General features: G+C 44.2%; 1 protein-coding gene across 4 annotated transcripts in view; it reads left to right on the forward strand.

Moving 5' to 3' along the window:
- Positions 1–498: 498 nt before the first annotated feature.
- The window catches only part of C2CD3 (C2 domain containing 3 centriole elongation regulator), an 82327-nt gene continuing 65887 nt past the window's right edge, over positions 499–16938 (forward strand). For all 4 annotated transcript variants that reach the window (XM_060682724.2, XM_060682722.2, XM_060682723.2 and 1 more), the window contains exons 1-9: positions 499–691; positions 4560–4829; positions 5784–5941; positions 6989–7173; positions 9633–9859; positions 10572–10704; positions 13353–13463; positions 14304–14448; positions 15944–16098. In XM_060682724.2, coding sequence (XP_060538707.2) covers positions 631–691; positions 4560–4829; positions 5784–5941; positions 6989–7173; positions 9633–9859; positions 10572–10704; positions 13353–13463; positions 14304–14448; positions 15944–16098 — 1445 coding nt within the window. In that variant the 5' untranslated portion in view covers positions 499–630. The remainder of the gene's footprint in view (positions 692–4559; positions 4830–5783; positions 5942–6988; positions 7174–9632; positions 9860–10571; positions 10705–13352; positions 13464–14303; positions 14449–15943; positions 16099–16938) is intronic.

A 16938-nucleotide genomic window follows, 5' to 3' on the forward strand; every position in this document is an offset into this window, starting at 1 on the left:
AATAGAATAGAATAGAAAATAGAATAGAATAGAAAATAGAATAGAATAGAATAGTGAATAGAATAGAATAAATAAATAAAGGAAAGGAAAGGAATTAATAGAATTAGGAATAGAAGAGAAGAGAGGAGAATAACAGAGTGGGAAGGGGCCTTGGAGGTCTTCTAGTCCAACCCACTGCCCAGGCAGGAAACCCTATAGTGCCACTTCAGACAAATGGTTATCCAACATCTTCTTAAAAATTTCCAGTGTTGGAGCCTTCACAACTTCTGGAGGCAAGTTGTTCCACTGATTAATTGTTCTTTCTAAAAACTTTCTAAAAGGATTTGTCTGAAATGGTAGAGGGTCTCCTGCTTGAGCAGGGGGCTGGTCTAGAAGACCTCCAGGGTCCCTTCCAGCTCGATTCTGATTGGGATTCTGCTCCACGTTGGGGGGGAAAAAAAACCCTGGTCGTCTTATCCTGAAGGCTTTCGTATCTCTACGTTCCCTCGCAAAGCCTTCTGGGGGCGGTAGTTGAAGCGGCGACCGCTCGAGGCAGCGGTCCTCCCGCCATTTTCCCATCAGGCAGCGCGCGCCCGCGGCGGCGGCGGCGGCGGCCGTTGCTAGGCAGCGGCTCCGGGCCTGTCGGCGAAGATGAAGCCGAAGAAGAGTAAAACCGGGCCGGGCCGGGCCTCGGCCGTCCGTCGTCGGAAGGGTGGGTGAGGGAGGTCGAGGCCGGGCTGGGTCCTTCCCTCTCCCGCCTTCCCACAATTCTGGGGTCGGAGGGGCAGAAGACCTTGGGAATAGATGCTTTGTTTGTTTGTTTCCCTTTCTCCTGAGATGGATGGGGGACCACCAGGAGATCCCAGAGGGCAGAATAGAGGAAGGTGGTGGGGGGAAACCCCTTGAGGGAAATGCCTGTGTTTTTATGTATTATGAAGGACAATCAATTGATATAATGGGGAATGGCGGCAGGCTAGATACCGGGAGAAGTTCCAGGGCCGGTTCTGAGTTCGAGTTCTGACCTGGGGACAAAGTGAGTCTGGGGGAACCCGCTGTGGATGAAGGCAGAAGACGTTTGGGAGGAGAAACTCTGCCTTTTCTCTCCTGCTGTTGCGGCAAATGGTTTCTTGGTTGAGGAGATGGATGGGGGACCACCAGGAGATCCCAGAGGGCAGGAGAATAGAGGAAGGTGGGTGGGGAAAACGCCTTGCGGGAAATGCCCGTGTTTTTATGTACTAGGAAGGAGAGGCGCCTTGATGTAATGGCAGGCTAGATACCAGGAGAAGTTCCAGGACTGGTTCTGAGTTCGAGTTCTGCCCTGGGGACAAAGTGAGCCTGGGCGACCCGCTGTCGATCAAGGCAGAAGACATGGGAGGAGAAACTCTGTCTTTTCTCTCCCGCTGCTGTAAATAGCCGAAGAGATGGATGGGGGACCACCAGGAGATCCCAGAGGGCAGGAGAATAGAGAGAAGGTGGCGGGAAATGCCTGTGTTTTTATGTACTATGAAGGAGAGTCAATTGATGTAATGGGGAATGGCGGCAGGCTAGATACCAGGAGAAGTTCCAGGACTGGTTTTGAGTTCGAGTTCTGTCCTGGGGACAAAGTGAGCCTGGGCGACCCGCTGTCGATCAAGGCAGAAGACATGGGAGGAGAAATTCTGCCTTTTCTCTCCCGCTGCTGCAAATAATTTCTCAGCTGAAGAGATGGATGGGGGACCACCAGGAGATCCCAGAGGGCAGGAGAATGGGAGGGAGACCTTAGCCTAGGAGGAAAGGGGTAGGAGACCCATTTCTTATTTTGTGGGTCCTTTTAAGCACCCAAAAGATACAACATACATCTCAGTGAATCAGATCCTTGGCTTATTTCTTATTGAATCTTTAATAATTTATTGCATAACCTTTTGAATGTTAAGTATTTTGTACTACAGGGACTCTTTGACTTATGACCACAATTGAGCCCCAAATTTCCTCTGCAAAATGAGACAGTTGTTAAGTGAGTTTTGCCCCATCTTACGACCTCTCTTGCCACAGTTGTTCAGTGAATCACTGCAGTTGTTAAGTTAGTAAGAGTTAAGTGAGTTTTGCCCCACTTTACGACCAGTCTTGCCACGGTTGTTAAGTGAATCATGGCAGTTGTTAAGTCAATAACAGGGTTGTGAAGTGAACCTGGTTTCCCCCTTGACTTTGCTTGTCAGGAAGTTGGCAAAAGGGGATCACGTGACCCTGGGATACTGCGACCGTCGTAAATATGAATCAGTCCAAATTTTGATCACATGACTGTGGGGAATGTGTCAACGGTTGTAAATGTGAAAAACGGTCATAAGTTTCTGTGCCTCTGTAACTTTGAATGGTCACTAAGAAAATAGTTGTAAGTCAAGTTGTAAGTCAAGTCAAGTTGTACCTTTATTGTTTTTTTTTTACTTTTTATTGTTCTGTAAGATGCCCAGAGTTGCTGTAACATTGAGACGGGCAGCATATGAATTTAAGAAATAATCCTAATCAAATTTCTTTTTCCCCCCAAGTTTTTTATTTTATATTATTTATACAAACTAATGCATGAATAGTGTGATACCTGGGTATCATACATTTTGATACAAATAGACAATATTATTACTCATAGTTATTACATTTCATTTTCTTATTGTTTAAACATACCTAATACTACCACCCTTCAATTTCTAAACCTCCCTCTTATTATTACATATATCTTATTATATTAATATATATATATTAATATATATATATATACTATTATTCCCCTCTTATTTCTATCCCTATTTTAACTTTTTTTTCCATGTCACCGTAATATTCAAAGACGTTTCTTTTCTATCTTTCCATCTTTCACCTGCTTTGTTATTCATAGTTCCCTTATTTAGCTCTTCACGTCTATTTACTGTATATTAAAGTTTCATCCTTCATTCTTTCACTGTTTAGTGTTTCAATGTACACTTCTGGTACCAATCACAATCATTTAAACATATAAAGTAAATCTGTTCATGTTCTTTCCAATCATCCAATCTGTGTGATTCTACTATTAATACACATGCTTACAGTATATTCTTTCATTATCTAATCACCCATTGTTTAATTTTATCATTTCATTCCTAATCATAATATTTTTATGCATGTTTAATAATTTGTTGTTGTTAGTTGTAAAGTCGTGTCCGACCCATCGCGACCCCATGGACAAAGTTTCTCCAGGCCTTCCTGACCTCTACCATCCTCTGGAGTCCATTTAAGCTCACGCCGACTGCTTCAGTGACTCCATCCAGCCACCTCGTTCTCTGCCGTCCCCTTCTTCTCCTTTTGCCCTCCATCGTTCCCAGCATTGGGCTCTTCTCCAGGGAGTCCTTCCTTCCTTCTCATTAGGCGGCCAAAGCATTTGAGTTTCCTCTTCAGGATCTGGCCTTCTAAAGAGCAGTCAGGGTTGATCTCCTCTTGGACTGACCAGTTGGATCGCCTTGCAGTCCAAGGGACTCGCAGGAGTCTTCTCCAGCACCAGAGTTCCAAGGCCTCTCAATTCTTTGGCGCTCAGCCTTCCTTATGGTCCAACTTTCACAGCCATCCATTGCAACTGGGAAAACTATCACCTTGACTATACGCACTTTTGTTGGCAGGGTGATGTCTCTGCTTTTTAGTATGCTGTATAGATTTGCCATAGCTTTCCTCCCCAGGACCAAGCGTCTTTTGATTTCTTGGCTGCAGTCCCTATCTGCGGTGATCTTGGAGCCCAGGAAAATAAAATCTGTCACTACCGCCATTTCTTCCCTATCTATTTGCCAGGGATTTATATTTTTTTTTAATTAGATTTATATGCTGCCCTTCTCCGGAGACTCAGGGCGGCTTACAATGCGTTAAGCAATAGCCTTCATACTTTTGTATATATTACAAAGTCAGCTTATTGCCCCCACAACCGGGTCCTCAATTTACCTACCTTAGAAAGGATGGAAGGCTGAGTCAACCTTGAGCCTGGTGAGATTGTGGACTTCAACTCCCAGAATCCCAGAAGTTTCAAGAGTCTTTACTTTCTTGAATAAGGGGGTGTTGTAACTTAGTAGGTTAGTAGGGCTTTCGGCCACCCCTAAGTGGTGTTCATTTTATACAAAGTCAGCTTATTGCCCTCACAATCCGGGTCCTCATTTTACCTACCTCGGAAGGATGGAAGGCTGAGTCAACCTTGAGCCTGGGGAGATTCGAACATGCAATAGTTGCAGACAGCTGAATGTTAATAACAGGCTTTTAGTCTGTTGAGCTATCCAGGCTCAAGAATTGAGAGGGCCAGATGCCATGATCTTAGATTTATTTATTTATTTACTTATTGGTTCAATTTATATGCCACCCTTCTCCGGAGACTCAGGGCGGCTTACAATGCGTTAAGCAATAGCCTTCATACTTTTGTATATATCTGCTTAGTAGGGCTTTCGGGGCCCCCAAGCAGTGTTCTTTTTTATACAAAGTCAGCTTATTGTTTTTGGTAAAATATGTTCATGGAGGATCTTTTTCTCTCTTTTTTTTCTATCCATCATCTCTCATTTCTAATCTAATCTAATTTCCTGGGTGCTTTTATTATTCCTCTGCAGCTCTGAGTGACATCTCCCCTTCTACCAGTTTACCCCCACTTGTGGAAGGACAACTGCGCTGCTTCCTCAAACTAACAGTCAGCAAAATTGTATGGATGGTCGCCAAGCCGCCAGCCTCGTCCCTTGTCCGGGTGAGATGGTGGGGAGAAACCACCAATGGCACCGTCTTCGTTCCCCAGGATGCTTCCCAGCCGGAGCAAAAAATTCTGAACACCACCACCTGCTACCCGGTGCGATGTGGGCCCAAACAGTTTGCCTCCTACCTGACAGGTACGGCTGTCCCTTGGCAATGAATTGGGTGAATTAGGTTGAATGTGGGGCTGTGCCCTGGATGTGGTCAGTCCACAGAGACTGCCTCCTCTGGAAATGGCCCACAACATTGCTATTTTTAGGGTGAAAAACTAGAATGATTAAATAGTGTTGAGAACAATCCAGGGGTGAAACCTAAAATTTATTACTACCGGTTCTGAGGGCGTGGCTTGGGGGGAGTAATGTGACTGGGTGGGCATGGCCAACTTTTTTTTTTTTTTTTACTTTTAAAAGCATTTTTTCTACAACATTAAGAGGTTGCAGAAAAAAATGCTTTTAAAAACCTCTGATGATCCCAGCTGAGCCGTGCAATCATCAGAGGCTTTTTTTTTACTTTTAAAAGCATTTTTTTGGCTGAAGAGGTTGTAGAAAAAATGCTTTTAAAAGTAAAAAGAAAACAGCCTCTGATGATCGCGCGGCTCACCTGGGCATGGGGGGGGGCGCAGGGATTTTTGCTACCAGTTCTCCGAACCACCTGCCGCCATCGCTACCGGATTGGGCGATCCGGTCCGAACCGGGAGCATTTCACCCCTGGAACAATCATATTCACTATGGGGTCCTTGGGTGTTCTCTGAGCTTGGTGATGGTTTTTTTGCAGATGTTTTATTACCAAACTAGGTGACATCATCAGTGCCAGAAGGGAGGGGTTTGCCCTCAGTTTATATTCTATTGGCATGAGCAAGATACCGAGAGTTCAACCCTGAGCTATAGTTACTCTCTTCTCTCGGTATCTTGCTCCATCATGGTAGGTGTGGAAATGAGGAACAAAGTTTGCATTTAGGGGTGCCTTAAATAATGGTGGGTTTTTCACCCCCTTGGTTTTGAAGTAGAATTAACACCCTTAATGTGTTGTTTACCCAGTTAGACCAAGCTGGTCATCTTTTCTCCGTCTTTTTCTTCGCCTGCTTCCTGCAGATATGGGGGCTCTTATCCTGGAAGTAATGACCAAATCTGATCACCTTCCAATTGGACGGGTTCAAATCAAGGGGCTGGCCCAGCTCTCCCCCAGCCATCCAATCAGTGGATTTTTCACCATCGTTTCGCCGTCGTCCGAAAAGATGGGAGAGCTGCAGGTAATTCAGAATTAACTGGGTTTTTTTTTCCCCCTGTTGCCCTGCCTCAATTCCAGGTATTGTAAATGTGGATCAGTTTGAAATGCACAGAATGTTATTGGTAATAGTTTGGATGTTTTAAAGCAGGGGTCTCCAACCTTGGCAACTTTAAGCCTGGAGGACTTCAACTCCCAGAATTCCCCAGCCAGCTTTGCTTTTCTGGCTGGGGAATTCTGGGAGCTGAAGTCCTCCAGGCTTAAAGTTGCCAAGGTTGAAGACTCCTGTTCTAAAGCAGGCTTTTGGGGCTATGGAGGATTTTCAGGTAATCCTCGATTTACAACAGCTCGTTAAGTGACCGTTGGAAAGTTAAAACAGCACTGGAAAAAGGAACTTATGACATTTTTCACACTTATGACCATTGCAGCCTCTCCATGGTCCAAATTTGCACAGTGGACAATGGATTCACATTTACGACAGTCAGGCGTGTCCCAGGGTCATGTGATCGCCTTTTGCAATCAAAATTCAGGCGCTCGGCATCTTAACTCCTATTTATGACGGTCACAGTTTTCCTGGGGTCGCGTGATTCCCCCTTTTACGACCTTCAGGCAAGCAAATACAACGGAGAAGCCGCGTTCCCTTCGCAACCATTTTACTAACTTAATAACCGCAGCAATCCGCTTAACAACGGTGGCAAGAAAGGTCGCCAAATGGGGCAAAACTGACTCAACCAACGTTTTGCTTAGCAACATTTCGATGCTTGACAACTGACTCACATTTATGACGGTTGCAGGGTCCCGCGATCCCCTTCTGTGACCTTCAGACAAGCAAAGTCAAAGGGGGGGGAACCAGATTCACTTAACAACCGTTTTACTCACTTAACGACTGCAGTGATTCAGTGAACAACTCTAGCAGAAAAGGTCATAAAATGGGGCAAGACCCACTTTACAGATTTCTCACTTAGCAACGTCAATTTCGGGCTGAGTTGTGGTCGTAGGTTGAGGACGACCTGTGTTAGATCGTGGGAATAGAGAGGGGTTCTCACAGGCTTGCTCGAATGACACCTTGCAGATTTCCCTGTTTCTGGAACCTCTGTCCGACGTGTACGAGAGCCAACACACCGCCCACAACACAAATACGAACAAAGATGCTGCAGATTTGAGCCACTCCCTCGCTCCGTCCCAGCTTCACAGACCAACTGGCACCCACCTTCACGGAAGAGAGTCTCTGGGCAGCAGCAGAGCAAGTACTCCAAGGTGTGTGTGTGTGTGTGTGTGTGTTTTTTTTTAATTTTTATTTTCTGTCTACCGGGGTTTTAAAAAAATAAATAAAAATCAGCCCAATATTTATTTATTTATTTATTTATTTATTTATTTATTTATTTATTTATTTATTTATTTATTTCCTTCCTTCCTTCCTTCCTTCCTTCCTTCCTTCCTTCCTTCCTTCCTTCCTTCCTTCCTTCTCCGGAGACTCAGGACGGCTTACAATGCTTTTAAGCAATAGCCTTCATACTTTTTGTATATACCTGCTTAGTAGGGCTTTCGCCCCCCCCCCAAGCGGTGTTCTTTTTTATACAAAGTCAGTTTATTGCCCCCACAATCCGGGTCCTCAAAAACATATCTCAAAAACATCTATTTCCTACCTTTGGGGAAAAGAATTTGCTTGCTTCACAGGATACTTATGCTTTTAATACGTATATATGTAGGTGTGTGAGGTTCTATTTTATGGTGTGTTGTCACGTTACATTGCTGTCGTAAATTATTTAGCCACGGTGGCGCAGTGGTTTGACTGCAGTCCTGCAGGCTACTTGCATTGCTGACTGCAATTTGGCAGTTCGAATCTCACCAGGCTCTAGTTGACTCAGCCTTCCATCCTTCCGAGGTCAGTAAAATGAGGACCCAGATTGTTTATTTTATTTATTTATGTATTTTATTTCCAATTTATATACCGCCCTTCTCCCTGAGGACTCTTGTTGGGGGCAAGAGGCTGACTCTGTAAACCGTTTAGAGAGGGCTGTAAAAGCACTATAAAGCAGTATATAACTCTAGGTGCTGTTGCTATTGCCCTTCCTTCCTTTCTCCCTTTCTCCCTACCTCCCTTCCTCTTCATTTCCTTCTTTCTTTGTTTTCTTCTTTCCTTCCTCCCTCCTTTTCCTATTTTTATTCATTCATTTATTAAATATATTGTATATGCCACCCATTTCACTCTTGTACAACAATGGACAGCTTAAAATCTTCTTTCTTCCTTCCTTCTTTCCTTCCTTCCTTCTTCCCCCATTCTCCTTCCTCCCTCCCTCCCTCCTTCCTTCCTTCCTTCCTTCCTCCCTTCCATGGTGATGTAGTGGGTGAGAATGCAGTATTGCAGGCTAATTCACTGCCCACTGCCAGTAGTTTGATCCTGACAGGCTCAAAGTTGACTCAGCCTTCCGTCCTTCCGAGTTGGGTAAAATGAGGACTCAGATTGTTGGGGGCAATATGCTGACTCTGTAAACCGCTTAGAGAGGGCTGGAAAGCACTGTAAAGTGGTATATATAAGTGCTATTGCTAGTCCTTCCTTCCCTCCATCCCTTCCTTTCTTCTTTCCTTGCTTCTTCTCTTATTCCCTTTCTCATTCTCCTTCCTGGTGGCACAGTGGTTAGAGTGCAGCATTGTAGGCTAATTCACTGCCCACTGCCAGCAGTTCGATCCTGACAGGCTCAAGGTTGACTCAGCCTTCCATCCTTTTGAGGTCAGTAAAATGAGGAGCCAGATTGTTGGGGGGCAAGGTGCTGATGCTGTAAACCGCTTAGAGAGGGCTGCAAAAGCCAGAGAGCTGCTTTAATCATATTAAACTAGACATATCACTCCCCAAAGGTGCTTTTTCAAGAGGCAACTGGTTTTTCTTTGAAGACGTTTCGCTCCTCATCCAAGAAGCTTCTTCCAACTCTGACTGGATGGGGAAGGATGGAAGGATTTATATTCCTTGCAGACAGCTGGTCATTTGCATCCTTTTAGAGGGTCTTTGAGGCCACTTGGAGGTTTGTCTGGATCCTCAGGGTCAGGGTCAGGTGCTACTCAGTGTCAGACTTCGATGCTATCTCAAAATAAATTAATTTCCAAACTGCCAATCTTTAAGGAAATCTTTTCTTTAATTGAGCACAGCAACCGGATCATGACTCGATGCGGACAAGACTGACCTTTTGCCCCCCAATCCCTCCCTTTCCGATCCCCAAATCTCTGCTTCTCATTGGCTATCTTCCAAGTCATTCTCCAGACTTCTTGTCTCATCATTTCCCAGGAATGTCTCCCCCCCTCCTCATTTCCACGACAACCCGGCTTCAAAGGGATTTAGCAGGCAAAAGTTCAGAGCTTATCTCTCTCCTCTCTATGCCAGCGCTAAGGCGCTGACACTCAGCACAAATGGGTGTGGATCCAGCTGTCTGCAAAGAGTATAAATCCTTCCATTTATGGGTCTAATTGTGGTCGTAAGTCAAGGATTATCTTTATACCACCCTATCTGATATGGTAAAAGAGGCAGATACACTCCTGCAAATTCACGCCCTCTTCCCTGCAGCCACATGATTTCGTTTTGGGCTCTGGGCAACTGTTTCGCCTTTACGACCGGTTTCAGCCTGCCACAATCACATGTCCACGATTCGTACGAACGCCTGAAGCCACCAGAGGGATCTCGGGTCAGCCCGAATTGATTTTCTCTGTGGTGCTTTATGTTTCAGGGGGAAAGATCACTTATATTTCCAGGAGAACTCGGAGAATATCCAAAGAAGCATTGGTGGATCTCACCCACCCCTGGATTACATCTTGAACGCCAAGGATCCCAAGCCACACAAAATGTTTTTGAACAGCTCTGATCCAGAGGCGCAAATTAAATCGGGCAAGGAAACCACACGGCCTGTCCGTGTTCTTCCTTGCAACAGTCCAGCTACGAAGGATCTCCTTACAGGTAAGCAGGTAACCTCACTATGTCAGGTTTCCAACTCATAGACCCATAGCAAGCAAACCTCCGAGGCAGGTAGATTCCTCAAAGAATACTTTTATTGGAATTATCATATTGGCTGTTGTGATTTAGGCTTACTGAGTCATTAAGATAGACGAATAGTCCCAAAAACCTCTTTTATTGCAACAGCTGTGAATTACGTTCATTCACAGCTGAGTCCCAATTAGTTGCAAAAAAATTCCTTCGGGAGACGTCCTTCGGGATAATCACCAACCTTTATCTCCCTTGACACGCTGCCAAAGACCGACTTGGCAAAGTCACACGGAGTCCAGAGTCAAACAGAGATGCCGACTGGGAACAGAATTAACAACGTTGCTTTCCTGCAAAGGGCCCACGTGCCTTTGCTCCTTTTTTAAGCCTTATGGGAAGGGCCAGTCATCTCCAGGCCTTACTCCCAAGTCGTCCTTTTTGTTTTAACTGTTCATGCCTTCTGGCAGCTCTGCGCATGTGCGCACTAGGAACAGGCTCCTCCTGTTCCTCTGCCTCTCTGCTTTCTGACTCTGGAAGTTCCAGAGTCCGCGCATAACTCCCAGATGGCCCTGGCGCCATCTCTGCCTCCGATGCAGAGCCCTTGTCCGGGCCTTCCCCAGACTCCAGGACTGGCCCATGTTCCTCCCCAGCCTCCTCACTGTCTGACTCTGCTTTCTCTGCTTTCAAGACCTTTTGGATCGAGGAAACCGGTTGCGAAATGCTATGGCTGTGTCCGTCATGATATCGAATCCGGATCCCGTCATTGAACGATATGAGGCTCAACCTTCGGTAAAGCAGGACCTCTCCCGACAAGCTGGAAAGTGAGTTTGGGTAGGCAAGAGGGAAGGTTTGGGTCCCCCAAGAAAACGGGAGCCTTCTTGGAATGTGTGTTGGTAAAAAGAGTTTCAAAATAGCGACACTTTTCAGAGTAACTTGAAGGGAAGGCAAAATCCAATTTGTCAATTTCTGTTATGGGTAGTCCTTGAAATGCCATTCATTTACTGATGGCTCAAAGTTGACAACAACACTGAAAAAAGTGTCTTATGGACCATGTTGAGGAATATGCGCAGAGTAACCCTTGAGTAGCAAGGGTGTGCACATGAGAAACGGCTAAGAGTGATTGTGAATAAGCACTGTCAATACAGACACACTGAGTTGTGATATTCTTTTACTTTTAGGAAAAAGCAAAGCAAAGTCCAATAAACAATCCAGGTCATACACATATAAAGATAGTTAAAATGTCAATCCAGGGATATTCCAAGAACAAAGTCTTCTTACCAGTTGTTGTAGTCATATGCAGTAAAACAGTTCTTTTTAGAATTGCAAACAGGAACAAGTACAGCAGTAAAACAATCAGTAAAACTGTAGAAAACAACAAGTAGCAATGATCAATCAGTGATCATGCAGAGAGAACAGGCAGAGAGGAGCAGAGATAGCAATAATAATGTAATAAGAACAATAAGCCATGATTCAAGCTTCCTCTTAAGTACATTGGCTACAGAGCTAGCCAATCAGAATACAGTATGATGCGATACAGCATTACAGTCTTAAAGCTATACAATACATATTGACTGCAAACATGCATTGATGGTTTATATATATTGCCAACCCAACCAGTTAGGCAATAGCCATTTCCTAACAGACCAGTTCTCACACTTAACCAAAAAAAAATCCCCCTGGTCACGTGATCAGAATTTGACCGCCTGGCAACTTGCATGGACTTAGTGACGGTTGACGTGTCCCTTCCTTAAATCTAAATGGCTTTGGAGATTCTCAGTCATGGAGGTCACAGTTGTCCTAAAGTGCTTTATTTTTTCAAGAGGCAATTGGACTTTCTGGTTTTTTTCTTTTGAAGACATTTCTCTCCTCATCTTTTTTTCTTTTCTTTTTTTTTTGAAATAATTTTTATTACAATTTTCCTTTACACAACTCTAGTACATAATCAACAGACTGGGTCATTTTTGTATACCTCCGATCAACAATATATACATTATATGCATTCAATATCTAGTCCTCGATAGCCTTACGTATATTCCCAATTTTTATTTCTATTATCTATCCAAGTGTACCATTTTTCCCAAACCGCATAAAATTCCGAATCATCTTTTTCTTTTAGTTCTAGGGTAAGTTTATCCATTTCGGCACATTCATATATCTTCTGAACGATCAATCCCTCTGGTGGGTGTATTGCGTTCCTTCCAATATTGCACGAACGCAATTCTTGCCGCTGTTAATACGTGTAGAATCAAATATCTTGATCTTTCTATCAAATTTTTCGCTCCTCATCTAAGAAGCTTCTTCAGCTCTGACATGACATTGGGGAATGGAGGGATTGATACTCCTTGCAGGCAGCTGGTCATTTGCATTCTTTTAGCAAGTCGTTGAGGCCACCTGTGTCCTTAGGGTCACCTGAGTTGTGCAAATGGATGTGGATCCTTTTTGGAACTGCTGAAAGGACAGAGATAGATGATGCAGTATCCCTCTCCTGTTGAGAGTGGGCTGTCATATCCCCCCAATGTTAAGTGTATTCTGGGTCCATAACCGATGTTATGGGATATTAAACAGAGTACCAAGGGTATGCACATGAAAATGACTGAGAGTGTTTAGGAATAATCACAGTTAATACACAGACACACTGGGTTGTGATATTCTTTTACTTTTAGGAAAAATTAAAGCAAAGTCCAATAAACAATCCAGGTCATACACAGATAAAGCGATAATCAAGATATCAATCCAAGGATATTCCAAGTACAAAGTCTTCTTACCAGTTGTTGTAGTCATTACACAATAAAACAGTTCTTCTTGAGTTTCAAATAGGAACAAGTTCAACATTAAAACATTCAATAAATAGTAGAAAGCAACAAGTAGTAGCAATGATCAAACAGTGATCATGCAGAGAGAACAGGTAAAGAGTAGCAGCAAATAAACAGATAAAATGATATAGCCCTCAAACCATGATTCAAGCTTCCCCTTACGTACATTGGCTACAGAGCTTAGCCAATCAGGATACAGAACGATGCAATACAATCTTAAAGCAATATAATACCTTTTGACTGCAAACTTATATTAATGGTTTATATAATGCCTGACCAACTAGTTAGACCAGAGGTCTTCAAACCTGGCAGCTTTAAGACTTGTGGACTTCAACTCTCGGCTGGAGAATTCTGGGAATTGAAGTCCACAAGTCTTAAAGCCGCCAAGTTTGAAGACCTCTGGTCTAAATAATTAAGACTTTCATTTATATCCCAATTCCTACATAAAAACACCTTTGGCTTCTGTTGCCCGTTGTCCTAGGCAGATCTAGAAAGGGCTACACTGAAAAATATCCTGTTCAAACTATTGGGCGAATTATTGTTCTTAACCTCACTATAAAGGATGGCATTTTCCCTCCACAAAATGCTTTTGATTCCGATAAGTGTTCGATCCCTCCCATCTTCCTTTCTTTCCTATATTCTAATATTCTATCCAGAACTCTGAAGAATCCTGCTCTTATGTGCGAAGGCCCTCATGAGCCATGGCGGGAATGTTCCGAATTTGATTTGGATGCTGAAAAGAAAGCCGTCGAGCTTCTGCTGGGCAGGTGAGATATATATATATTTTTTGGTCCGGCTCCCATTTTGGGGGCGGAGGGGGGAGAATTGCCTCAGGAATTTCCCAAAATTTATGTTTCCGGGGTAGTCCTCAGCTTACAACCACAATTGAGCCCAAGATTTCTGTTGCTAAGTGAGGCAGTTGCTTAAGTGATGTGGCTGACTGAGGAATCCTGGGAGTTGAAGTCCACATGGTTTAAAAAAGTTGCCAAGTTTGGAGACACTTTAAACAGCCACTAAACAAATAGTTGTAAGTTGAGGGCTACCTATAATACAGGAGGTACCGTATTTTTTGGAGTATAAAATGTTCGGATTATAAAACTCCCCTGCCCTTTTTTGGGGAGGAAAACAAAGAAATCTGCCTCGGCCTCCCAGCAATTTTCCTCCTTGCAGCAAACAGCCTGCTTTACTTTCATTTTCGTTTTCAGCATAGCTTGATTAGCACAAGAAAAAAAAAATCTGCTCGCAGCAATTTACCTCCTTGCAGCAAGCAGCGGAGGCCCCCGCAGCAATAGGCCACGGCAATCCCTGCAGCCTGAAACAGCTGAGGGTCGGGAGGCTGATCCAACCTATCATCAACTTGTGCTAATCAGACTGTGCTGAAGCTGAAATGGGCTGCTTGCTGCAAGGAAGTAAATTGCTGGGAGGCAGAGGCCAAAGGGTAGAGGCCAGTGGGTGGACGGGACTACATTCGGTGTATAAGATGCACCTAAATTTTCACCCCATTTTAAGGTAGGGGAAAGGTGCGTCTTATACTCCAAAAAATGCAGTAAGTTCTACCAGCTTTTTAAGTGCACACGTGAAACTTTTCTATCTTTTTATATCTACAGTTCCGATTTATCTCCAGATCATCTCGTGGACGGGGCAGGCTCCCCTCCTGAATCTCTTTCCCCTTCGAGTCACTTGTACGACAGCGAATTGAATGACCCACACTACGACCAGAGTCTCTTGGAAAATTTGTTCTACGCAGCTCAGGTGAGTAGAAAAGGTGTGTGTATAGAATATTTGATGAGGGAATTAAATGAGTTTGGTGTCAGCACCTCAGCGCTGACATAGAAAGGGAGTTAAGCCCTGAACTTTTGCCTGCTAAATCCCTTTGAAGCCCGGTCTCCGTGGAAATGAAGAGGGGGGGAACATTCCTGTGAAATGACGAGACAAGAAGTCAGGAGAGTGACTTGGAAGATAGCCAATGAGAAGCAGATAATTGGGGATCGGAAAGGGAGGGATTGGGGGGCAAAAGGTCAGTCTTGTCCGCATCGAGTCATGATCCGGTTGCTGTGCTCGAATAAAGAGAAGATTTCCTTAAAGATTGGCAGTTTGGAAATTCATTTATTTGGAGATAGCATCGAAGTCTGACATTTGGGTCTTTAGCAGGTTTCAAAATAAACAAGCAGAAAACATCAATGCTGATTAAGAATATGACCGCACAGGAGAGTGATATATTGATTAGAAAGTCTGCTTTTAGGGTTGAGAAAAAGGAAAAGTCTTACTTTTGACACATTAGTGTACAATGTATATCATGGGGTCTCCAAACTTGACAACTTTAAGACTTGTGGACTTCAACTCTCCGGATTCCTCAGCCAGCATTGGGTACACCAGGGGTCCCCAAACTTGGCAAATTTCTTGTGGATTTGAACTGTTAAGACTTGTGAACTTCAATTCCCAGAATTCCTCAGCCATGGTCTCCAAACTTGATAACCGTAAGACTTGTGGACTTCAACTCCCAGAATTTCCTAGCTAGCACAGCTGGCTGAGGAATTCTGGGAGTTGAAGTCCACAAGTCTTAAGGTCCCCGAGTTTAGACACCCCTGGTTATAGACAATGCCTTTGCCTGTTTTGAGGGCAGTGATATCGCTCTGCTACAGATTTTTTTCTTCTTCATGCTCGCAAGAACTTGGACTGCATTGGCAGCACTAGCAAAATATCTGTATTTCAGGCTCCAGTATCTCTTGCCAGTTGGCATAAACTGACAGGCCCATTTGCTCCCAATTAATTCCTCTTTGGGTTAAAGTTGGATTTCATGGAGCTGGTTGGGTAAATCGTGGCTTATTTTCCATGCTGGACAACAAAATAAATTCCCCGAATAAGTAGAGGAACTTCCTATGGCTACTGTGGCTGGTAAAGGAATTGGAAAGAACACCAGAAACTCTACTCCAGTTTTCCCTGCCTTGTTTAAGTGTATAATATAATATAATTGTTTTGTGAGGTCCTTGATGTTCTCTGGGCTTGGCTGTTTTGTTGCAGAGGTTTCATGATCCAACTAGGGAACATTGTCAGTGCTAGAAAGGAGGGTTTAAAAACAGAAAGCAAACCCCTCTCCCTTCTACAACTGATAACGTTCCCTAGTTGGGTCATGAAACGTCTGCAAGAAAGCGGACAAGATTAGGGAGCACCAAGGACAACACAACTTAGCCCCGAGCTACAAATATTCTCTTGTCATCTTTTGTTTGTCTTGATCAATTTTCTTCAGAAATCTGACGGCAGCTTCAGCGACCTTTTTAGTGATGAGGAGGACGAGGCTGGAAAACTAAGTCGGCCTCAGGGCCCAAAACTTCAGAGGTCACCAAAGGCTTCAGAGTCGAGTCCTCACAGGCGGAAAAAGAAGACCTTGGAGACAAGAGACAGGTAAAATGATTGTTCTGGACTCTCTTCCTCTCTGCCATGGGGCAGCCTCTGAGGCTGATTTTGTGCACCAGTAAAGATTTATGTATATCATATATGATATACATATGTATATATGTATATCATAGTATGGGACACGGTGGCTCAGTGGCTAAGACACTGAGGTTGTCGATTGAAAGGTCAGCAGTTCAGCGGTTCGAATCCCTAGTGCCGCATAACAGGATGAGCTCCCATGACTTGTCCCAGCTTCTGCCAACCTAGCCGTTTGAAAGCAGGTAAAAAATGCAGGTAGAAAAATAGGGACCACCTTTGGTGGGAAGGTAACAGTGTTCCGTGCACCTTTGGCATTGAGTCACGCCGGCCACATGACCACGGAGACGTCTTCGGACAGCGCTGGCTCTTCGGCTTTGAAACTGAGATGAGCACCGCCCCCTAGAGTCAGGAACGACTAGCACATATGTGCGAGGGGAAGCTTTACCTTTACTTTTTAAAGGCTCATTTCATATCCCATCCTTTAACCTAAGCATTGCATATTTTCAAAATACACCTTTGCTGGTCAGTAAAGAACACAATTTCCCCAGGACTCTCTTTTCTTCTCTTATCTGAAGCTTGTATCCAGATAGGTTGAATTGCCTGTTTAAGTACAAAACAATAACGTTTTGTAATAATACCAGAGTTGGAAGGGACCTTAGAGGTCTTCCAGTCCAACACTCTGCTCAAGCAGGAGACCTTATACCACAGGTCTCCAACCTTGGCAACGTTAAGCCTGGAGGACATCAACTCCCAGAATTCCCCAGCCAGCTGGCTGGGGAATTCTGGGAGTTGAAGTCCTCCAGGCTTAAC

This window comes from Pantherophis guttatus, chromosome 5 (genome assembly GCF_059756535.1).
Source record: "Pantherophis guttatus breed Tessera chromosome 5, ASM5975653v1, whole genome shotgun sequence".
In the NCBI taxonomy this organism is placed as follows: Eukaryota; Metazoa; Chordata; class Lepidosauria; order Squamata; family Colubridae; genus Pantherophis; species Pantherophis guttatus.